General features: G+C 43.5%; 1 protein-coding gene and 4 non-coding genes across 11 annotated transcripts; all 5 read right to left on the reverse strand.

Annotated features, from left to right (window-relative positions):
* Positions 1-575: 575 nt before the first annotated feature.
* b3galt2 (UDP-Gal:betaGlcNAc beta 1,3-galactosyltransferase, polypeptide 2) lies at positions 576-10,781 on the reverse strand. 7 transcript variants are annotated; one of them, XM_056414397.1, is made up of 5 exons: positions 10,674-10,781; positions 10,015-10,524; positions 9,813-9,931; positions 7,595-7,634; positions 576-2,980 (listed from the first exon to the last, which is right to left on the reverse strand). In XM_056414397.1, the coding sequence occupies exon 5, from the start codon at positions 2,624-2,626 to the stop codon at positions 1,310-1,312; it is 1,317 nt and encodes a 438-aa protein (XP_056270372.1). In that variant the 5' UTR covers positions 2,627-2,980; positions 7,595-7,634; positions 9,813-9,931; positions 10,015-10,524; positions 10,674-10,781; the 3' UTR covers positions 576-1,309. The 7 variants fall into 7 exon arrangements, with proteins under 7 accessions (XP_056270372.1, XP_056270373.1, XP_056270369.1 ...); XM_056414398.1 differs by lacking the exon at positions 7,595-7,634 and having other exon boundaries at positions 576-2,893; XM_056414394.1 differs by lacking the exon at positions 7,595-7,634.
* Positions 10,782-22,121: 11,340 nt separating this feature from the next.
* On the reverse strand, positions 22,122-22,268 carry LOC130194550 (U4 spliceosomal RNA). The gene has a single exon (XR_008831878.1). It is a non-coding gene; the product is annotated as a U4 spliceosomal RNA (small nuclear RNA).
* Positions 22,269-22,758: 490 nt separating this feature from the next.
* On the reverse strand, positions 22,759-22,899 carry LOC130194548 (U4 spliceosomal RNA). Its single transcript, XR_008831876.1, has one exon. It is a non-coding gene; the product is annotated as a U4 spliceosomal RNA (small nuclear RNA).
* A 349-nt stretch (positions 22,900-23,248) lies between these two features.
* Positions 23,249-23,395, reverse strand: LOC130194549 (U4 spliceosomal RNA). The gene has a single exon (XR_008831877.1). It is a non-coding gene; the product is annotated as a U4 spliceosomal RNA (small nuclear RNA).
* A 490-nt stretch (positions 23,396-23,885) lies between these two features.
* LOC130194546 (U4 spliceosomal RNA) lies at positions 23,886-24,026 on the reverse strand. Its single transcript, XR_008831875.1, has one exon. It is a non-coding gene; the product is annotated as a U4 spliceosomal RNA (small nuclear RNA).
* Between the last annotated feature and the right edge of the window lie 884 nt (positions 24,027-24,910).

The raw sequence follows: 24,910 nt of genomic DNA on the forward strand, positions 1-24,910 counted from the left end.
CCTGAACTTATCTGAATGTTTCACTTTTTCTATTTGGAAGTTAATGCATTTACTCCGAGGTCCACTGAATGCAATATTACCTCCTATTAACGATGGGCGGCTGTGTTCGTGGAAAATACACATTATTTGCCTGGTTTGTTCTGAATTGTGTTTTTAGATAATTCATTAACGGTGCATACACTGCTAGTCATAAAAGTAGAAACAATAATGAAAAAGAGGTGAGCAGAGAAGTCTAAGAATTATTATTGTAAGGAAGCGATGTAAAGGAGGAATTATTTGGATCACACCTCTCTCAAAGAAATTGACATGTAAAGAATCTTGTCTGTACTTTTTAAACTGGTGATTCACTAAATAACCTGAACGGACGCTTATTGTAAAAAGGGCACCTTTTTATATTTTGCTTGATGAATATTGTGAACAAAAACAGAAACTGTGCCTCATAATGTGTCGCAGGGACATTGAATTGTGTCCCTGCCCTATATTTGCTGCCCATGGCTTGTGTACACAGTGATGATATTATAGTTGCCTGATTACATAAGAGTCCCAGATGAATCACACACACAAGTGCAAACAAAATTTGTTCAGTACATTTAATTGTTAATTAATTCATTGCACATTTTGCTCAAGTGCAGTCATACTCAATGTAAAGCTTTAAAAAATACAATCTCAGTCATCTCTGACGTGACATGAGTGCTTTCATGTAGATTATTTTTTAAACAAAATACAGTATATGACAGATAAACCTTTTCTTAAGTGTTGAATTCTTTGATAAATCTGTAAAGTAAACACTGAGAAACAGGGCAGCATAACTGGTCAACGTCAAAGATACTTTCATTCATATTTAGGTAGCGTGACTGTCGACAAAATACATGTGCATTTCCTTTTGCCTGTGTAAACACAATTGTGTCTTAATACATATTTTCTCCTTTGATTTGTAGAGTGTGACATACTGTACTACCCTTTCAAAGAGAGCCGTCACATTAACCGAGTATGAATAACCCTTTTCTGTTGGCACCTGAATTATCATAAACACCACTCTGGAGCAGCAGCACTTTGTTTTGCCCGCTCTACATCGCAGACATGTCCACCAATCTTCCCTTTAGAAATAGTTTGACAGGTTTACAATACTTAACTTTTTTTTCTCAAATTAAAAAAATAGTTTGGTTCATCGACTGTACACAATACCAAAAAACAATGTGCTTTTCCCCATATAGTGTATAGTGCTGAGTTTGATATGTCCTCCTTCGGCTGTAGTTACAGTGCGCCCGTCTCGCTTTCTTTTTGAGGCGGGTGGCAGTCACAGGTTGAATCACGGCGGCCTCTTTCCATGAAACTTTCGGTGTCTGTACCTGCCGTTCTTTTCCTTCGCCACGTTGACGCAGGCGTTGTGCTTGTTGCTCTGCAAGTGGTTCCAGTACTTGATGAGTTCGTTGGGGTGGAACTGATGGGACGTGATCAGGTGGCTGTACTTACAACTGGAGTAAGACACCCGCCAATGGTTGAAGAGGAACTCGTTGGGAGGGGGCGCCGGGTCGATGCGCAGCTTCGCCAGGCAGATCCCCACGTACACGTCCTCCAGGTGCAGCCTGCGTATGCTGAGCGAGGCCTGGTAGATCAGCTCAGCCATGTCCCCTGAGAACACGTAGCCCGTGCCCGAGCAGAATATCGGGTAGCGCTCACTCGGGTACAGCTCCGGCGGCATGTACCACTTGCTGTCCTTGTTTCGGTTCGGTGCATAGCCCCTCATCAGGTAGCCGGTGAAGTACCGCTGCTTGGGCGGCAGCTCGGGCTTCAGCAGCTTTTGGATGAGATACTCTGTATTGACAAACATGTCGCTGTCTGTCTTCATCACATAGGAGGCGTGTGGGCAATAGGTGGCCACCCAGTTCATACCCATCAGGGTTTTAATGGTCAGGTTGTAGTAAGTGTCCTGATAGTCCTGCTGGATGATGTCGAGATGAATGCGACTCTCTTCCTCGATGCTGCTCTGGAGGTAGGTGTCTGAGCTCTTTCCTGTGCCGAGCAGGAAAAGACGGACACACCCCAGGCCCATTGCTATGCTCTCATTCCCCCATGTCTGACGGATGGCGTTGCGGGCATCGGCCTGGCCAGGTTCTGCGGCAATGAGGATGATGAGGAAGGGCATGCTGTCCCTGCACTTGAACGGCTCGTTCAGGATGTAGCGGTAGGGCTGAGCGCTGAGCCTCCCTCCCACACCCATCTCCTTCTGTAAACTGTTGTTGGTGCTCATCGAGTCCCCGAGCCCCATAACGCCCGTCCTGCTTCCTCCACCTCCTGCAGTCTCCCCCGTTGCCCCATCCGCCTGCTGGGAGCTGAGGTTGAGCAGAGGCTTTGGGGCCACATACCCCGTCTCCCTCCACAGGCTCCTCAGGGAGCTGCTCTGGTTGGCTTCTCCCTTTGGGCTGCGGAAGCCCCGGACAGTGTAGGCCAGCGGGTTCTCCCGGGGTCCACTGCGTCCCGGCAGCCAGTCCTGGTGGCTGAAGAATAGGAAGAGGGTGAAGAGAAGAGCCAGCGAGAGGAGGCCGGCCACATGGGTCCGGAAGAGCGAACGCTTGACAGTCCAGGTCATCTTGATGGGACAGCAGTGCCGCCGTCTCCACTGCATGGTGCAGATCGGGGTCGCAGGAAGCTGCTGCTCGAGAATGGACGGCGGCGGCGGCGGCGGTCACACACAGTCGCCTCAAACATGTGGTTACCAACAGTCAGAGGGTTATCTGAGCTGTTAGATGGCTTGTAGTGAGCCCCCTGGTGCAGTCAGGGGAGGGTTGAGCCCCCAAGTGCAGCTTGCAACAGGGTTAAAGGGGCTCCTGATGGCGCTAGGAAGGCGATGATTCTCTGGCCATGGAGGCTTCTTCCAGGCTCTTCCTTGGCACTGTAGACAAACACAAGGTCATGCTCTATGTCTCCCCTCCTTCAGGTTATGATACGCATCACCTCCTCTGTGTTTGCTCTCTCTAATCTGAAACGAAAAAAAGAAAGAAAGAAACATGAGAAAACCGTTTTGGCAGTACCTCAGATTCCCTGGCACTGAGCCACGTGGCAATTATCTGAGATGCAGATGTGTTTTTCATTCTACTTGTGGGGAGAGCCGAGCATATTTGAAAATCGTTTTATTCATGGTTTGTTTTGACAAAGTAATTCTGAATTAATTTCTTCCAGAAGCAAAGGCCCCAATTAGACGCGTGGTCCATGATGGTGAATAACACCTTTTTAAGTTGACTTAACATTTTGAAAGTAGGAAAGTTGAATCAATGACAGCTTTGTAGCATCGTTGAATGGACATGGACGTAAAAAAAATAAAACAGCACGCTCTGGGGATGTGGCTTGCTGAGGAAAAAAATGGAAATTCAGAGAACAGCGTTGCCAGTGGCATAAGTGAAGGTTGCTGCTGTAAATGATACTGTGCGTTCAGTTCATCGGTAGCTGGTCATAGAGGTGCATCCAGTTGTGTGCCGAGTTGTTGAAATTCAGGATAACATACATTTTCAGAGGAAAGGGTCACTGTGGGTCAGTGGTTAGCAGGTCTGTCTTTCAATCAGGGGTTGGCGGTTCAATCCCGCCCTACTCGATGTGTCTTAGAGCGAGACACTTAACCCTGATTTGCTCGCTGTAACTGTTTCTACGGCTGAGGAATCTAGCATGATTGTAAGTTGCTTTGGATAAGAGCATCAGCTAAATGTAATGTAAATGAATATCATAGTAAAAACAATTGTTTTGCACATCGTCCTATTACTTCAAACAATAAAAAAGTCCATTTCCTTAATCATCATGAACACATTTCACATCTATGACTATGACAAGAATGAGAAAATACTCAAATTCTTCGTTGAAACTATGAGCTGGTTGTCTGTTGCTGGGCTTGGTGAGCTGGTGGTTGCTTCTCGCATGTCATTATTCAGCGTAATGCCTGAGGCAGGAGTATAAATTGCAAGTTTGCGCAACGTGATGCCGGCTCAGGCTACACTGAGCCGCTTGGGCAAGCGAGTATCATCAGCCCCCTGCCGCGCGGCGACAGCTAGGGCGGAGATGCTTCTGTCAAAGGGGGTTTTCAGGGTCCAGCGGGCAGTGGTGGCGACGCCCGAGCCAGCCTCCGGCCATAACGGCCTTCACCCGCCATACAGCTTCCACCTTCCGCTTATCAATGCTGCCTATACCGTCTAGTTGAGAACACCCGGGCCGCTCGATTTCTCCCACGGCCATGAACGCAGACCCGTGCAAGAGAACATGCACACACACACAACACATGCGGCAAGGCAGACCAAATGTGATGCCAATGATCGCATCTGTTGCCCACGGCGAGTTGCGCGCCAAGGGAAGCACAAAGGCGCTCACGTATGCGCACCCTGATTCGCTAACTCACTTAGGCAAAACAATCAGTTTGCACAAGCACAAAAATGTACTGTGCGTTGCACATAATCATATGCACACCAAATACTGCAGTGCACACACAATCTATTTATTTGTGTGCGTTCACGGACCCAACCGACTGCAGATCAGACGTAATGGTACAAACAACAAACGCACGGCACACAATGTCACTCTTGTGACTGTAGACCCACACAAAAGATGGATGTGCTAATCACACGTAATTATATCCACACGAGAAACATGCGGCATCGCTGCTGTCTTCAATGATGACACACACACACACATACACACACACACACACACACAGATTATGTCAACAGAAACTTGCAAGTTAAACTCGTGACTATTAATGTAGCAGCAGCAGTGCAAGTCTTGACTCCATCCCTGAGTGCGTTCATTTACCGACTGCCTGCTTGGCCAATTTGTTTATTTGCGAAGCTTTTTAATAATTTGCGGCCTCCGTAAAAATACAAATAAATGCATTATTCTGCGTGAACACTATACGTGTTAGCTTTGTGTGAAGCAGATATTCTCAACTTCCCATTTTTATTACCTGCTATGTTAGTTCATTCATCATGACAACTGGCAAGGAACGCAATAACCTTTTCAAGCGAGTGTGCTTACCCAGCGCGAGCAATTACAGAAGTATGAGAGGGGCAAGGGTCGGCTTTGTTTTAAAGGTTAACATACTTTACATCGAAGCATATCCAACGCTTGAGAGATTCCTCCTGTCAATTAAATGAACATCTAGTTACGTGAGCTCTGATGAAGTATGCATGTCCAGAGGGGCTCGTAAACACATCGATGCACAGAAGGACACACGCGTGTATTGGATGCCCACACGCCTGCAATCACATGCAGATCACCGTGAATGGTGTGACACGAGGAGTATCAGCCTTTGGGCTTTTTTTTCTTTCACTGGGAGAACAGACATCCAGACATTTGCTGTTGAGCAGTTCCATTTAATCTGCCGATGCTTATCCTCATTAATTCATTTTCCTGCCTCCCAATCAATGTCACTTTTATGGAAACCAATTAGTTACACTAGCACTAATTAAAGCCCCAGCGATTCCGAGGCGGTCAATAATCTGAACGAAGGCTGGGCCGGTGACACAGTGGTGACACACGAGGCATATATTAGAGTGTTTTTCTCTGTCACGATATCAGCCCCGGACTTGGAGGAAAACAATACAGTAAACGGAGCAAATAGGTTCCACGGTGAGGTATGAATACCATTCGCCCTGCCTTCTTTTTTTCCACGCCTAAGCAGTCGGGCCTGTTTTTTTCCTCCACATTCTGTGCAATGCATGGAAAACAAGCTTTGCTGATGGCGATGGGTATGTGACCTTCATTCAGTGAGGCAGTGCACTTTGTGATAGTGACACATTTTCCTCAAGACACTTAACAGCTACGATTTGTGAGCCATTTGGAGTGGCAGTTCACTGAAGTTAAAGGTTGAATTATGTTTATTAAAACAGGCCTGACTGAGTTTTCCAACTATCTGTCTAAACCTTACAGACATGCAGTTTACTATCACATATGGTCGTGGGGTTGATCACCACCAACACGGAAATAGTTTATTCTTTGTTTTATTGTATTTAACAACTTAAGCACCAATCCGACTTTTGAAGTAGTGTCCGTATTTTCAGCTTTACTCACAAATTCAGATCAAAAACATAGGGATGTTGTATGTGTACAGATTGTTAAGCCCTCTGAGGCAAATTTGTAATTTGTCATTTTGGGTGACAAGAAATTAACTGAATTGAATATTTACCTAAAATAATGCAGCTGGCATCTGTGATTTTATTATTACATTTTCTCTCTGGACTCGCCACGGTTCTCAGATTGCTCATGCCAATTCTCCATTTGATGCTTTATCGTAGTCTGGTGAGTTGTTATGCCCAATACATATGGCCAACACTGAGCAAGGAGGGCAGAGTCTGAAATTCTGTTAAATGTCAGACTCTGCCCTGGCTCTCTATTATTAGTATTCCACTTGAGAGACAAAAACCAAACCTAAATCTCACGCCATCTCTTTGTCTATGGAAACAACTTAAGATTCAATCAGTCACTTTCTTTTTGAGATCTCTCTTCCCATTGCTATTGCATATGTTGCAAAGCAATGAATTTAAAGAATTTCACATCTGCTTTTGTTCTCACAAGGTCATGCTGAGCTCATCTTAAAAAGGAATCGTCCAAAGTGTTCAGTCCCCGGTTTTAGAGCAGTCACTTGAAAGTAATAAAGCTGCTATTGAGTTCCCCTCATTGTTGCTATGGTATAGTTGTAATGTGTTATTGTCCCCGTCACTTTACTCCCCTATTCAGCTGCCTACAACCTCAAAAGTCATTTTCTGACCGATATTTATGAGCACCTGTTTATGCATTATTTTGGCTAACTATGACAACTGTTTAAGTTTTACTTTCAGCTAACTATTCACAACTCTGTATTTATTACCTTTGAGCTAATCAAGTAGAGATGCACCAATACCGATATCGGTGTGATAACTAGCTAAATCGGGTGCCGATCTGGTATTGATAACCATTATTTTACTAACGATTCAGAACATTTAGGCATGTTTTTGTTCCATTTTGTTTCTCTAAATTAGGATCACAATGGGCGTGCCTGATTGCCTTACCCAATGATGCGTATTAATTCAATACTGGGAGAAGATTGGTACTCGGCAGATACCCAAAGTATGGCTCTCGATATCCAGACTAAAAATGTTGGGTGCATCCCTAATTTTAACTGTTTATCCATTACTTTTAGGTCATTCCGGTGAAAAATGTGCCACATGCACATTATTCACTTCCCCAAGCAAAAAGACACAAAAGAGGAAGGAAAACTAAATCATGCCTTTATTTTTGTTGACTCTGCAGATATAACACTAAATGAGAAGTTGATCTATAGGAGAACAGATATTTGAAACCAATACAGAATGCATGAGAAACTTACTGCATTATATTCCACTATATCTTTATATGTGGAATTGCCACCTGTCTCCTGAATCTTGTGTTTTCAATTATATGACATTTTCATGATACATTTTTGCATGAAGATTAACCGGAATGCAGGAAATGAAATGTTTGATGCTCAAATTGTCCTAATGTACAGTTTCCTTTGCTAACTCACTTATTTGGTTGCTTTCTAACGAGTTGTAAGGACTCTTAATCGCTCTCAATGTTACAACTTATTCAATAGACTTACTTGTTCTTCCGAAATACTCCATAGTTTTTCCACGTAGCCCCTGGACACGACAGAAGCAGAGGGAGATTTATATATTGGATAAATAATTTCAATGTCAAGTATTAGGCATTTGCCAATGTTACTTATTTATTTATCTATTTCTGAACGATAAAATGTGTATTGCAATGAATTTGTCCAGCTTTTGAGTTAAGTGACACTGTCCACTGATTATATTTTGTTTTCCTTTGTTTGTATCTATATAGGCCGACATACTTGAGTTCACTCTTTGTGATATGTTTATCACAGATATTTGAGTTTCATCTGCTGAGTTTCAAAAGATCTGAAATTTAGCCCACACACAAAATACAATGGAAGTGAATCAAAGTCGTGGTGCTCGAAGCGATAACATTACCGCAACATCGCCTTCCAAAACCCAGTGCTATTGTTTATTTGGATAATAAGACTTATGTGTAGGCACACAGTTTTCAAGACAACAAAACATTTTATCCAAGAAATGGTCACAATAAAAGGCTGTCAAAAATAAATAATAAGTTTGTTGGGGTATAGGCCTGTTTTTAAATGTTGTTCGGTGTAGCCTGATAGGATAGGACCTTTGGGAGGAAGTGTTGCAGAGCAGATGAGTGACACTTGATGGCCAGCTGTGTTTTTTTGTTTTTTTACCCTTCATCACACACAGGCTGGTCAGATCTAGGCCAGGCCACGAGAGCCCCCCATCAACAAACATGATCATCAAATCCTTAAAGGGTCCATTCAATCAAATGACAACATATATATATATATATATATATATATATATTCTCTTTCCTTCTCTCGAGATAGCAAGCCATATTTTCCAGTTCTGACAATCTCTGCCTCAACCTCAGTAAAATAGAGGAATGTATTTTTTGGGGATAGAAACTGTTTCATGCCACATCCATACATCAAAATCAATAATAACAAGAGGTTTTAAAAACTTTATTTTTCTATTAGTTAATCAATTAGTTGATTGACAGATAATTTGCAACTATTTCAAATAGTGTTTCTGCATTTTTAAAGCATAAGTGTTTTATGCTTTTCTTTGTATTGTGAGAGTAAACCTTTTTTAGTTTTTGACACACAAAAAGGAAGCTATTTGAAGATGTCACCTTAGGTTTTGGGAAACAGTAATTGCCTCTTTTTGACCAAACTAAAACTTCTAGATTCATAAATGACAGGACAGAATAATGAAACACGAAAACAACCATTATTTAACAACTCAATGTAAAGTTAGTTGCAACTGTTCCATGTTGTGAACATTCCCATTCCCAAGGCAGAACCCTCAGACGGACGTCTCAAAAAAGTACCAGATTAACCCAAAAAGTGATAAATACAGTGTGTGAACTGACCCTTTAACACACAGGTCAAAGCTACATAATGTAGATGCACATGGGTGACATTTAGATTAATTTTTCCTTTACAAAAAGGCTGTAACAAAGGATACAGCAGCCTCATAGAAGTGGACTCAAAAATACAAGAGCCCTCTGGGAATAAAAGCTTTGGCAGCTCTGAGCTACGATAGCATGTTGTAAATATTATATGATGGTGGTTTTCTCCCACTCAGCCCGAGTGATACCCAACCCTTCTCATTGTGCTGCTGCCAACTTTTCAATCTAATTCTAACAGTCTTATCTGTTCATAAAGCCCATAGCTGCATGTATTCTTCCCACTTCCACTATTTTCGAGGTTGTTGGTTCAGACGCCACAGCAATAAATTATGAGGTGGTTTGAAAATTAGACCCTATTAAAGTTTCATAGTCTAGTGGGCAGAATGAATACCCAGATGGTGAGCTTAGTTGCTTTTTTTAATGTATCCATTTCAGCAGTTAGTATGCAAAGGCTTGCAGTGCCAAATAGCTCAGGCAGCTGGACGTGATGAAGTGGATAAAAAGCCTTGTTTATTGAACTGGATCAATGGGAACTCCCTGGCCTGTTGGCAGGTCCAACGAGGAGTTTTCTAAACTTGAATCTATGTCAAAGAAAAGGTTACAGTGTGGACCGATGACTCCTTGTATTATGTCAGCGGTACTTTCAGGAATCTTGTATCTGCTCTGGGAAGGATGAACAAGATATATCATCAGCATTTACCATAAGGGGGTAAAGGTAGAATAAAAACAAAGTATTCTTAATTATTGAAGTAAGTCTACCTTGAACTGACTGTCACTGCAACATTTTAGGAAGCCACTGGGGCTCCAATAAGTACCTGATGGAGAGGAGGTGCAGGATGTTGGGACACAAGAGGAAGGGCAAATAGATGGATGAATGTATTGACAGATGGATGGATGCAGAGGCGGCTGGGAAGGGTGGATGGCTGCTTGTAGCCTAATGGAGGGGAGAGAAGGGCGGGGAAGGCTAAATGAATAATGAGGATGTGGAGAACTGATGAGACATGCAGTGCTGCGTACCTCCTCCTCCTCATGCTGCTGCGGCTGCTGACAGGGCTGCGCTCTGCAGGCGGAGTGTGTGAACCCCGGTCCCTTTCCCCGCCATCACCGCCTCCCCGGATTGGAGTCAACCCGCGCGTCCGTGGCTCTCCTCGTCCAGCTTCCTCTCCTCTAATCACACCGACACCCTTGGATGTGTTACGTCCCTCCTCGTCCTCATCCCCACAGGCTCAACAAACCTGCAGGTTTTTGGTTCTCCTCCTGCTGCGACTCCGCCTCTCTCTCTCACCGGCTTCTTGTGTCCGTTGCACACCAAAGTCTCACTTCATAAACATGCTTTGTGTCCCCGTGATCTTATCCTTGTTTACTTGCCACACCGGAGACGCGATTTGACGTCAACATGTGAGAGAAAAGTGCCACAGCATCCACACACGTTTATCCGAAGCGCGATCCGCTCCGAGGAGGAGGGGGTCGCGGCAGAGCAGCAGGGGTGCGACTAGTCCTCTCCGATGCCCGGCAGGATGGTTCAGCCTACAGTGGGAGAGCGATGGAGAAAAAAAAGAATAAAAATGAATATCCTCTCCACCACCTATCACTCACAAAACATGTTTTCCCCCCAGTGCCGAAGGAAAAACAACAAAAGAAACAATAACCGGTCGTACACTTTCACCAGTCCACACCTTTTTTTCTTCTTTTTTCTTTCTTCCAGAATCTTCCCTTTTTCTCCGGATTTGACTGACCCCTTGTTGGATTGCTCAACCGGGCAACGCTGCTGTTGGCCCGGAGAGTCAGGCTGTCAGACACAGCTCTACTGACGGAGCTCTAGAACGTCACTGCATTATTAGTGGAGCATCTCACGTGACTGGCATGCTGCGTTCAAGCGGCGTGGGTGAAAATCCAACCTCAAAATACACGCACACAAACATCAAAGCGCGCACACTCACACAAGCGTGCCCGCGCGTACATTGACAAAAACGCCCCAGCTCAAAATGGTCCACACACCATAATAATTAAAACGTGGTAAAGGTACAGCCCGTGTTATTACTGATATTGTATTCTTGTTCGAGGCTATTATTATTGGACCAATTTAGAGGACCACTTTATTAAAGAGTTATTATATGAAATGTCTCATGTTTGGCATGGCAAAGGGCATTTATTTTGATAGGGCAATGACACCGATACAGTATAACCTTTTAAGTGTATTGGAGCCTGCACAAATAAACATATACATTTTGAAGATACTCACATCACATTTTAACCTTTCTTTTGTTGATATTTAGAAAGGTAAAACTCTTCTCATGAATTATTTTCCTCAGTTTTTCAAAAGATAAAAAACAAACATAAGCAAAAGGATTTTCGAAGACCACAAGGCTTTAAAATTCAAGGACTGAGGGAACTCTTATTATCATCCTGCTACACAGAGTTGCACAGCTAAATGCAGTTGTAGTGCATTTTTATGTCATGCAACAAAAACGTGGCAAAACAAAAACAGCACGGTTGGGCACAAGGAAACATTTCCCATCAACTTTGACTTTGTTCGACCACCAGGCATGATTGATGTAAACAGTCCGCCTCCTCTCCTCATTGGGGTTCTGCGCTTTGTTATGCTGACCTGTCAAGTGCAGTTTGATCCATAATGTCCTGGAGCCAGATCTCTGTAAAGATGTTGGCACAACAGTCTCCACTCTCCCGTTGGTCTGAGTCGTGCTTCATTCACCTAATCCAATTCCTGTAGGGTTGAATATATATCTGTCATAGGCCAGTAATAATGGCGAAAAGACAGTGAAAACACTTTGCCATATCAGTAAGAATCTGAATAGTGATGTGTAATTGTACACTGTGTAGCGTTGTGGTCACCCTACATACTAGTGGGGGCTGGAGCCCTTATTGTTTCAGAGGGATATCTCACTGCTACAGCAAGATTCCAATTGTGCACTAACAGTTTTTGGGAAGGCCTTTTCCTGTTTAAACGTGACTGCCACATGCACAAAGCACACACATTGAATGGCCTGCACAGAGCTCTGACCGCAACTCCATTCAACCCCTTTAGGATGAACTGGGAACTTGACCATGTACACAAAGCACAGAGAAGCTCAAATAACAAACACACACAGAATAGTGAATTCATCATCTTCCTATGATACATTGCTCCTCTTTGTATTTACAAAGCTAATGTTGTGACGCTCTGAATGACATACAGAGAACCTTTAACTGTCCCGTTAGCTCATATTTAGAAATCAAAGAGGACATCCTCGATATGATGTTGTCGCATCCAGGACGTTGTCTTTTCTTTTGCTACATAAAACAAAACAAAAAGACCACGAATAGCTACACGTGCGTCTCCTGCATTGGCACACTTTTGCTATTGATTACGAACGTGATGAAACATTTCATTTTAATAACATCTGACCGCTGATTAAGGACGCTGTTGTCAGAATTCAGCGGAGTACTTTTGCATTTCCACATAAAGACATGCACCGCAGCCTCACCCCGGTTCGTATGGATGTGAATGAATGTTGGTGGTGGTCGGAGGGGCCGTAGGTGCTGATTGGCTGCCACGCTTCCGTCAGTCTGCCCCAGGGCAGCTGTGGCTACTGATGTAGCTTACCACCACCGGGATGACTGTGTGTGTGTATGACTACTGGACTCTTGACTGTAAAGCGACTTCGAGTGTCTAGAGAAGCGCTATATAAAATAAATGATTATTATTATTATTATATGAAGCTCATTCCTCCCACTTTCCCCACATGCACATGAATGCAGCAACACTCCTTTTACTCTCCACCCTCTCCCTCCTCTCCCTCCTCTCCCCTTACTCGGAAGCCATCCACCCTGCTCTCGCCTCTGTGGGTGGAAAAAAGGGGATTTCACTCTGTAAGAGCACGGTGGCCAGTGGTTGTCTAGTAACAGCTGGATTTGCCACCATTGTGCTCTTTGTTTAACCCCGCCTGCAATGTTTCTCGCTTGTTGGCAAACCCTTTTAAAACACATGTGCCCATGTTTGCCCTGTTTGTTACATTTATAATGCCTCATTATGCACACGTGATTACTAACTATATTTAGCCTGCATTCACATCTAGACTGATGAGGAATAAAAGAAGCACACACACAAACGCTCACGGGATTCGACAGGGTCGACTCCCGTCCTCCACTCCAGCATGATGATGAAACCTGTCTCATTAACGACTAAAACACAATGCGAATCCTTCCTCAGGCCTTAAGTCGTGTTTACTTTCATGCAACTCCAGAGACCGCTGGGTTTCTTGAGAAGCGATGAGAGCAGCTTGTCTCCCAGTAGAACTGGAGCAGATGGAATTATGGCTCACGCAAAAGGAAGCTCGCCACTTCAGGGAAAGCAAGCCGGTGGGAGAGCAGCCCCTTGCAGCACTGTAAATATTGTACGGTTATAGCACCACAGCATAGGAGCCCAGGTGACTGAATAATTAATAGGAACTGTGTCTTTGACAGATCTACTTTGGAGGCCATTAGCTCTGCTACCTGGCCGTGCAGAGCATATTTGTCAAAAGGAAGTATAATGCCGGGGTGGTGATTGATTTCCCGAGGCTGCCAGGTTAGAGGCGGCGTGCCTCTGTACATTAATATCATGTGGCATCTATTAGATAGGTGCCTTCCTCAACGCGTCTGGCCCGGCAAAGACCAGCCTATCAGGATTTAAATTGTCATCATTAATTGCCGGTGCTGGGGGAGTATCTTGGAATGCCATGTCTGCCTCTCAGAGAAACCCAGTCTGCTGCACACACACACACACACACACACACCTCTCCTCGTGTTCAGTGTGCACACGCACACAAAGCCATACTTGATTTACCTTAATGCTGATCTAAAACTACTCCATAATGTTATTCCTTGATAATGATAATTATGACAAATGGGAATTATATGGGCTGCACCCCTGCAGAGCTTAGGCCACCTATTGGCCAGCTCCCTTCTATAAGGGCCTAGGGGCTGAACCAATCAGTACAACAAAGCAACAATAAAAACTGCTTTACAAAAGAGAGAAGTGAATAAATAACATGTTTAATATCCCCATAAATATTTTACTGGCAGAAAAACTGTCAGTACCCCCCCGCCCCACTATACTTTATTTGTATTGTTTTTATTGAAAGTGTTAGGATGCAAAGGTATCATTAGTGTACATTATTATCATTTTTATTATTGTTAGATTATTTTGCATAATTTCTGCTATTCGCTCTTGTTTCATTATTTATTTCCTTTCACAGGTCAGAGAGCACATGCACACACACATACGCGTACATATACAGGTCTTGATTGATGATTGGTGTCAGGTGCTCCCCAGGAGAGGGAGGAGGAGCAGATGGCCACGCCTCCTTACCGACAGACAGACCTAAATGATTAAACAGGTAAAACACACAGGAGACAAAGGGACAGGAAACAGGAAACACAGGGAAACTACTCGACTGTCTGGGTGATAACATGACAGATAATCGTCATTGCATTACCTGTCCTGTATTTACTGTTCTTGTCGTCCGTTTGTTATGCTGTAAGTGTATTATGTTTAGTCTTGCTATAAAATAAAATAAATATTAGTAATGCCTTTGCAGTAATTTTTTAGGAAGCGGATTGCAGCTCCTGTTATGTGATCTCCTTTTATCTCACAACATCTAAACAGCTATAGTCCTTGAAGTTAAAAGTCAATAAAAGCATGTTTTGACTGCTGTGGAAAAGAGAGACCACATTTTTTGAATCTTTTTTGTTGTTTGTTTTCTTATATCAACACACGCTGCCTGAAAAGTGAAGAAGTATTAAAGTGCCCTTTCTTTCTCCAGTTTATTTTCTATGCAAAGCAATGAGCTCACATTTGAATAATTTCAAATTTCTATGCTTCCAGTCATGGTCAATTTACCATATTGGCCAGTTCTGAAAAGAAATGCTCACTGACATTGGCAATTGCGGACTTATATCGACCTATTTAAATTGTTAGTTTTCCCACTTTTTAAGTAAACATTTTCTTCTTCTTTGTTCTAATTGTACCTAAAGCCCATTGTTTTGTACTTTACTTTGGCTTTGTCTTGCAGACACTGCTGCAGGAAGGAAAGGTTGGTAATCAGAACGCTACGCCTTTAAAGAAACGCCGTCTCAGATGACATGCGAGCTGATATTGCTTCTCTTAAAGAGTGCAGTCGTAATATCCTGTGGCAGAGCCTCAAGTGCAGGCAGAGATGTCTCTGTGAATATCTTTGCTTTCACTCACGCTACATCCCCACTAACACATTTTTCTGTTGTTTCCAAGCGGCTGTTAAATCCGAAGACATCTTACAACGCATTAAATCACTTCATGTCATATTATCTGGGGAGTTAATTATCGCGTACATTTACACTGGCTTAAATGCAAAGTAACCAAAGCGTGGGAAGAAGAGGGGTTTTGCCGATCGTGACTACTTTTGCGCCTGAAATCAACACATTTCAAGTATGTGTGTGTGTGCATGTTTTGATAAAGTTAAAAAAATACATTTGCATATAAAACACGAAAGGAATCATGAGAAGAGAAGAAGAAAAAAGGCCTTTGACCACATTTGTGAAGTGAAAATGTATAATGTATGTCAGATCCATATGGATATTCATTTTCTTGAGCAGATCCAATCAAATAATTCATGCAATTCCAACATTTGGCAGGCGACACGGGGAGAATGCATGCCTGTCAAAATGGATCGTCTGGCTTTTTCGCAGATGGGCAACAAGCGGCGCCGCGTTTGTTGTCAATATGGAGGCAGAGAAACGAAAGGCAGCCAGCCAGCACAAATGCATGGTTGTCTGTATTCCTTCACCATAACGAGAAGTCTGATTTCAGGACGCAGGCAGCACGTTCTAATTCCAGGCGTTAAAACTATCTCAGCCGTATCCTCACACGTCTGGACACAAGGGGCCGTGGCTTAAGAAGCTGAAGGCTCATCCTGCCAGACAGAGATGTGGTCAGACAGTCTATGTACAAATGAGCAATAGCTGGAGGTGAAAAGTGTGGAGACAGTTCCAGGGGATGCATTAGATTCATGAAGGGGATGTGCAGCCTCATGGGGGATGAGTGGTTGTTCCGTAAGTACAAGGTACCCTGTTCGATCCCCGCTCTCCCCATTAGTTGCATGTCGAAGTGTCCTTGAGCAAGACACTAAACCCCCTAGTTGCTCCCCGGGTGCTTCACTGCAGCCCACTGCTCCTTAATAACTGAGGATGGGTCAAATGCAGAGAAGGATTTCCCCACTGTGGGATGAATAAAGGATACATAAAAACAGAGAAATACTGACATGACAAAAAGCAGCAGTTGGAGGTTGACGTGGAAATTAGATTAAAAAAGAGGCACAGGCTAGTTCATGGGAATGGGTTTAAGACACAAATAAACATGTGTTCTTGCTCCTGTTTGAATTCAACACAGATGCAGTCAATTCACATGCACATAAGTGAAATAAAGTAGGGAGAATGAAAGCAGGTACAACATAATACAGAGACTGTGTTGCCATTCCAAGCCAAACATGAATATGGGAACCAGGGCTGCTTTAATAATAGCTATATATTTTTATGGGTATAGTCTAAGGTCCCCTTTGTTTGAAAGACACATTGTTTTTGTGTCATATATGTAATAATAATACACTATCTGCATTCTAGCACAGAAGAGAGAATTATACTTTTTGGAATAGCTCAAACATAATTCAAGATTCAAGGCTGAATATGACAGAGCATAATCTAACAATGTTTACACGTGCAGCAAGAATACATGTGCTCAATTGGCTGTTACAAGTGGATAACAATCTAATCCATTACAAAATGCATGCTTCAGATTATAACATGAGCAGCAACATTATCCATTTAGTTGTACATTAATAAGCCTTAAAGATGTAGGAGATGTAGGAGAAAGGCAGGGAGGTGGCGTAGTTAGAGAGGCTGTCCATCAACCACACAACTCGGCTTCACGGCTCTGTGTGGGCCTCCAGAAATCTGGATGAATTGTCCTCAGCCAAGAGAGAGTGCATACCAGCTGCTGTCAAATGACTTCCGACCTCCCTGTGAGAGAGTCGAAAAAACACTTATTCGCCACCGTGAAAGTGTTCTTCGTGAACACCATTCATTTCTGTAAATAACAGTGAATTTATAACTGTAGATTGTTGTTTAAGAGCACTAGTTTTTAGTTTTGAGCCGATTGTTACTGCAATCTAGTCGATTCAAGTGCCCAAAGCATCAATGGCGTACTGAGCAAAGAAGGATTATAACTATCTAAAACAGATATTGATAACCATACATTTATTTTTCTGAAATAAGGTCCCATGGTGGTTGACCACAAGGGGGGTTTTGCTCATGAATTCCTTTCAGGGCCAGGACAAGTTGGTGAAACATATTGTGGCATGATTGAGCTGCATTCCTGACCTACAGCATCAGACAGCAGACATAAAGGACACACATCAGTGGGTTTTCTGGTGAGGTCATCTCCTAATATTGCAATGTTGCTCATATGTTTGTATTGGCAAATGGTCGAGCTGACAGAGCAGGGCTGGTTTGGAGAGATAGCCTGTGTAGATCTTCAGGGATCGTGGAGATGGAAGTGCACCTGTTTATTTCTGATCATCTAAGCACTATCGATACGCTGCTCTAGCCTTTTTCATCACAAAATGGATTTTTTTTAACGAGTGCAATTGAAAAACATATTCAAGATTCAAGATTCAAGATGTTTTATTTGTCACATACACACACAGGGTGTGCAGTGAAATTAAAGTGGCAATGCTCAGCAGGAATGTGCAAGGGCAACAAGTACACACTATTTACAATAAAAAACAACACAATATTTACAGTAAGTGTGTGTGTGTGTGTGTGTGTGCCTAAGAGGGGCAGTTGTGTGGGTCTATGTGGGGGTCCTGGTGAGGTCGGAGTTCACAGTCCTGATGGCCTGAGGAAAGAAACTCCGTCTCAGTCTCTCTGTTCTTGCAGCGTGACTACGGAGGCGCCTGCCTGACCGCAGCAGCTGAAACAGTCTGTTGTTGGGGTGGTGAGGATCCTTCATGATCCTGCCGGCTCTGGTTCTGCACCTCCTGGTGTACAAGTCCTGCAGGGTGGGAGTGTAGTTCAATAGTGCGTTCAGCCGAACGCACTACTCTCAGCAAAACCTTCCTGTCCTGAGCGGAGCAGTTGCCAAACCAGGCTGTGATGCTTCCTGTCAGGACGCTCTCTACAGCTCCAGAGTAGAAGGACTGAAGGATCCTCTGGGAAACTTTAAATTTCCTCAGCTGCCTGAGGTGGTAGAGGCGCTGCCTTGCCTTTCTCACCAGAGTGTCTGTGTTTGTTGACCATGTCAGATCCTCGGTGATGTGGACTCCAGGTATTTATACCCGCTCACCCTCTCCACAGTAGTCCCGTTAATCCCCAGTGGTGAGTACGTCCTCTGTTGTTGTACCCTCCTAAAGTCCACAATCAGCTCCTTAGTTTTGGTGACATTCATGATGAGGCTGTTGTCCCGGCACCAGAGTGACAGATCAGCAACTTCCTCCAGGTAGGCCTTCTCGTCGTTGTCGGAGATCAGGCCCACCACCACTGTGTCATCCGCAAACTTGATGATGGTGTTGGAGCTGAACCTGGCCACACAGTCATGTGTGTACAGGGAGTACAGTAGGGGGCTGAGGACGCAACCCTGGGGGGATCCTGTGTTCAGGGTGAGGGATTTGAGGTGTGTCTGCCCACCCTGATCACCTGTGGACTGGAGGTCAGGAGGTCCAGGATACAAGCACTCTGAGGAGAGTTCAGTCCCAGCTCAATCAGCTTGCCGGCCAGTCTGGAGGGGACTATGGTGTTGAAAGCTGAACTATAATCAATGAACAGCAGTCTCACATAGCCCCCCTTCTGGCTGTCCAGATGAGAGAGTGTGGTGTGCAGTACCTGGGAGACAGCATCATCTGTGGATCTGTTTGGGCGATAAGCAACTGCAGCGGGTCCATGGAGGAAGGGAGGAAGGCGCAGATGTAGTCCTTTATCAGCCTCTCAAAGCATTTCATGACCACCGAGGTGAGGGCCACCGGTCGGTAGTCATTCATAGATGCTGGAGAAGCATTCTTGGGCACAGGGACAATAGTGGATCTCTTGAAGCAGGCGGGGACCACGGACTCAGCCAGGGAGAGGTTGAATATTGTGGTGAACACTGGAGCTAGCTGGTTAGCACAGGTCTTCAGTACTCGCCCAGATATGCCATCTGGACCTGCAGCTTTCCTGGTGTTCACCCTCAACAGAGCCCTCCTCACACTGTGCTCGGTCACAGAGAGTGTGTGTTCATCCCCAGCGGTAGAACTCACCTCGGCTACGCTAACGGTGTTGTTGTTAGCCGGCGAGCTAGCGCTCTTGTTGCTAGCCTCAAACCGTGCATAAAATGAGTTCAGGTCGTCCGCTAGGGATGCGTCGGCACTCACCATAGCGGGGTCTGCTCTGGTAGTCTGTGATAGTCCGTAGCCCCTGCCATAGGCGCCTGGTGTCGCGCTGCTCCATCTGTGATTCCACTCTGTCTCGGTACCTCCTTTGGCTTCCTTCACCGCCTCCTCAGTCCATAGACCGCTGCCTTGTACTCGTCCATGTTGCGGATACAAGACCGGAGTTATAGGCAGCAGTGCAGGCGTTCACAGCTTCACGGATGGATCTATCAACCCACGGCTTTTGGTTAGGAAAGACCCTAACTTTTACCGTGGGGACGATGGTGTCCGTTAAGCGTTGCTATGAGGCTCATTGCTACTTCATAAACTCGCTGGCGTCACTGGAACTGGATTGGATCATGTCCCAGTCGACGACACGCAGAGCGTCCTGTAGCTCAGCCTCTGATTGGTCAGACCACCGCTTCCGTTCCTCGTCACTACCGCTTCCAGCGATCTTTTGCGGTACCCGGAAGCAGAAAAATGGCGGCATGGTCTGATTTTCCGAGCGGAGGAGAGAGACAGCCTTGTAGCCTCTCTTGAATGGCGATAGCAGTCGTCCAACGTTCTTTTCCTCTGGTAGCACACGTAATGTGCTGGTGAAAGTTCGGCATGACTTTTTTAGGTTTGCCTATTAAAGTCCCAGCCACCACCACAGCCGCGTCGGGATACTTGTTCTGATGCCGACATAACACATCATGTAGGTCCGATAGTGCTACGTCGGTGTCCGCTTGTGGTGGAATGTGAGCGGCTGTGGTGATGACCGAGCTGAACTCCCGGGGAAGGTAGAATGGACGGCATGAGATCGTCAGATGTTCCAGGTTCGCGAGCAGGAACGAGAAAGAGTCTTAATGTTCTTGGGGTCGCACCACATGTTGTTCGTCATGAAGCAAACCCTCCACCCTTAGATTTACCAGACTCTTCCGTTCTGTCTGCACGGAAAACAGAAGGACTCGGTTGGGCATATGACTCGATCCGGCACCAGCGGGGTCAGCCACGTTTCCGTCAGACAAAAGATATTACAGTCCCTCATGTCCCGTTGGAATCTGATCCTTGCCCTAACATCATCCATCTTATTTTCCAGAGACTGGACGTTAGCAAGAAGGATGCTGGGCAGAGGTGGGCTTGAACTCTCAGTCTGTTCCGAATTCCGCTCCGTTTCCCTCGATGTTTTCGTCTCCCGTAATAGCGGCTCCACTGTTGTTGATGTGGTTCGCTCGTCGATCTCTGCCGCCACGCTGGATCGATGGAAAAAGTGGACAAAAACCCTTGTTTTGCGCAAAAGTTTATGTCCAAAAGTGTGCTGTGGTCGTATGCTGTTAGTGCCGATGTGTTTGTGGCAAAGAAAACATTAAAAATAAACACAAAAACTAAAAGAGCGCACAATCTCCGCGGAGCTACCTCGACGGCGTCTGGACACAGCCGCGCCATCTCTTTCCATAATGTCGTATGTGCTCGTAAAAAAAGGTTGAAACTGCAGCACTTTAAGGGTTTTTATGGAAGAAAGAAAGCTGCGATAAACGCCGTATCTCATACTGGTGAAAATAAGTCGTTCACCCAATTCACACAAAAGAAGTACCCCTCCAACTCTAAGTCGCTCAAAACAAACCACGATCCCCAACAGATTTCTGGGACTATTCAGGCTTGGGCCAAATCTTACCGGTCTAAATGCAAAGTGTAGAACTATTAATGAAAGAGTTTCCACAACAAATCATATTGTAACTCGATGCAAATACTTCAATACCTGAAGTCATTAAATACCTGAAAAACAAATGTGACTGATGGTATTTGTATAGCCACTCTTTATCATTTAAGTGCGTCAGTAGTTTAACTGAAAAATATGTTTTATGCTTCGGAGCGTGTGTTGAGAAATTCCCCAGATATGCAACGTATAATGAATGATCTACTGCACATGTGTCAAACTCAAGGCCCGCGGGCCGAATGCGGCCCGACACGTCATTTGATGTGGCCCCTGACAGCTTGAAAGACATAAGATCACCTTTTCTTAAAGACATTTAAGAAAACTATCCCTTGCTTTTATTTTGAAGGTTTCAAAGTAAATGGATTGATGTTATAATATTAGAGACATTTTCTTTTGATGTGGCCCCCTGACGGCTTGAAAGACATATGATCACCTTTTCTTAAAGACATTTAAGAAGAATATACTGTGCTTTTATTTTGAAGGTTTCAAATTAATTGGAATTATATTATAACATTTGAGAAATGTTCTTATGTATATCATTTTCTACACTCAAATAAACAATAATCAAATGCAAAGAGAGTTATTTAACAATATGTGTGAGTAGTTTATATATTTATGTTTCAGTACTGGCCCTTTAAGAGGCGGCCATGATGCTGATATGGCCCACGGTGAAAATGAGTTTGACACCCTTGACCTAGGTCAACAGTCACACAGCACATGGTGCATTACCTCACCCAAATAGGGTTTGAGGTAATGTCAATGGTGTATTTGACTGGCTCGTTGATTACAGACCACGCCTTCTCTATGTATTTGAACTCAAGCCGGGAAGAATTCGACCGTTACCCTTACTTACTTTATGAGACCACTGTGGTAAGAAAGGATAACAATGGAAAAACATATTTGATCATGAGCTTGGTAAAAATATCGTACATTATAGCCCAAATTTAGGATTTTCTCATTGAATTTGTGAATAGAAGATGATCCATAAACATTTAACAATCCATTTTAGGGTATAATATTTACATAGATTATAGGCAAAAATTGCCATAGCTGACTATATTTCAAGTCAACTCGGCGGGGTATTGGATTAAGTTTTCAACCAGCAATAATCATGTCTCAGTACAACTTCCTCGACTATGAAATTGCCACTGCGAAGGGATGCATGCTGCTCACACAAGATTAAACAGTACCAAGGTCAACAGTCACACAGCACATGGTGCATTACCTCACCCTAATAGGGTTTGAGGTAATGTCAATGGTGTATTTGACTGGCTCGTTGATTACAGACCACGCCTTCTCTATGTATTTGAACTCAAGCCAGGAAGAATTCGACCGTTACCCTTACTTACTTTATGAGACCACTGTGGTAAGAAAGGATAACAATGGAAAAACATATTTGATCATGAGCTTGGTAAAAATATCGTACATTATAGCCCAAACGTAGGTTTTTCTCATTGAATTTGTGAATAGAAGATGATCCAAGAACATTTTACAATCCATTTTAGGGTATAATATTTACATAGATTATAGTCTCGTAGGAGATTGCACATTATACGGAAAACTGAACTTTTGTGTGGACTTTTTGAAGAGAAGATGATCCAAGAACATTTTACAATCCATTTTAGGGTATAATATTTACACAGATTATAGTCTCGTAAGAGACTGGCAAAAATTGCCATAGCTGACTATATTTCAAGTCAACTCGGCGGGGTATTGGGTTAAGTTTTCAACCAGCAATAATCATGTCTCATTACAACTTCCTCGACTATGAAAATGCCACTGCGAAGGGATGCATGCTGCTCACACAAGATTAAACAGTACCTAGGTCAACAGTCACACAGCACACGGTGCATTACCTCACCCTAATAGGGTTTGAGGTAATGACAATGGTGTATTTGACTGGCTCGTTGATTACAGACCACGCCTTCTCCATGTATTTGAACTCAAGGCGGGAAGAATTCGACCGTTATCCTTACTTACTTTATGAGACCACTGTGGTAAGAAAGGATAACAATGGAAAAACATATTTGATCATGAGCTTGGTAAAAATATCGTACATTATAGCCCAAATTTAGGATTTTCTCATTGAATTTGTGAATAGAAGATGATCCATAAACATTTAACAATCCATTTTAGGGTATAATATTTACATAGATTATAGGCAAAAATTGCCATAGCTGACTATATTTCAAGTCAACTCGGCGGGGTATTGGGTTAAGTTTTCAACCAGCAATAATCATGTCTCAGTACAACTTCCTCGACTATGAAATTGCCACTGCGAAGGGATGCATGCTGCTCACACAAGATTAAACAGTACCTAGGTCAACAGTCACACAGCACATGGTGCATTACCTCACCCTAATAGGGTTTGAGGTAATGACAATGGTGTATTTGACTGGCTCGTTGATTACAGACCACGCCTTCTCCATGTATTTGAACTCAAGGCGGGAAGAATTCGACCGTTATCCTTACTTACTTTATGAGACCACTGTGGTAAGAAAGGATAACAATGGAAAAAAATATTTGATCATGAGCTTGGTAAAAATATCGTACATTATAGCCCAAACGTAGGTTTTTCTCATTGAATTTGTGAATAGAAGATGATCCAAGAACATTTTACAATCCATTTTAGGGTATAATATTTACATAGATTATAGTCTCGTAGGAGATTGCACATTATAAGGAAAACTGAACTTTTGTGTGGATTTTTTGAATAGAAGATGATCCAAGATCATTTTACTATCCATCTTAGGGTTTAATATTTACAAAGATTATAGTCTCGTAGGAGACTGGCAAAAATTGCCATAGCTGACTATATTTCAAATCATCTCGGCGGGGTATTGGGTTAAGTTTTCAACAAGCAATAATCACGTCTCAGTATAACTTCCTCGACTATGAAATTGCCACTGCGAAGGGATGCATACTGCTCACACAAGATTAAACAGTACCTAGGTCACATGTGTCAAACTCAAGGCCCGCGGGCCGAATGCGGCCCGACACGTCATTTGATGTGGCCCCTGACAGCTTGAAAGACATAAGATCACCTTTTCTTAAAGACATTTAAGAAAACTATCCCTTGCTTTTATTTTGAAGGTTTCAAAGTAAATGGATTGATGTTATAATATTAGAGACATTTTCTTTTGATGTGGCCCCCTGACGGCTTGAAAGACATATGATCACCTTTTCTTAAAGACATTTAAGAAGAATATACTGTGCTTTTATTTTGAAGGTTTCAAATTAATTGGAATTATATTATAACATTTGAGAAATGTTCTTATGTATATCATTTTTACACTCAAATAAACAATAATCAAATGCAAAGAGAGTTATTTAACAATATGTGTGAGTAGTTTATATATTTATGTTTCAGTACTGGCCCTTTAAGAGGCGGCCATGATGCTGATATGGCCCACGGTGAAAATGAGTTTGACACCCTTGATCTACTGTAACTATTTTACTGTGTTGACTTTAAAAAAATCATGCAAATGAAAGAAAGGCAACAGACACAATGGTTAAATAGCTCCATTTGTTTTTCTTCGGCCACCAGAGCTGGATGAAGCCTCAGTCACTATGATAAGTAAGCATAGTTTGCTTCTTTTCTTGTGGCTTTGAAGGGTGATGGAGGCCAAATGTATCAAAGCATAGGATAAGGATCAAGCCGAAGTGCAGAAGATGGCTTCAGTGACATATGGATGCCCACCTGGTGGTAACCTGCCACCCTGTGGACAACAGCTCCTGTTTGAATTCAGTCTTATTAAGAGCACTGCAACCCACAGGCACACACTGCTTAAACACACACACA

This window comes from Pseudoliparis swirei, chromosome 5, assembly GCF_029220125.1.
Source record: "Pseudoliparis swirei isolate HS2019 ecotype Mariana Trench chromosome 5, NWPU_hadal_v1, whole genome shotgun sequence".
Classification (NCBI taxonomy): domain Eukaryota; kingdom Metazoa; phylum Chordata; class Actinopteri; order Perciformes; family Liparidae; genus Pseudoliparis; species Pseudoliparis swirei.

Bases quoted from the DNA above. Each gene is read 5' to 3' on its own strand.
- b3galt2 (XM_056414399.1), bottom strand. From the start codon at position 2,626: ATGCAGTGGAGACGGCGGCACTGCTGTCCCATCAAGATGACCTGGACT.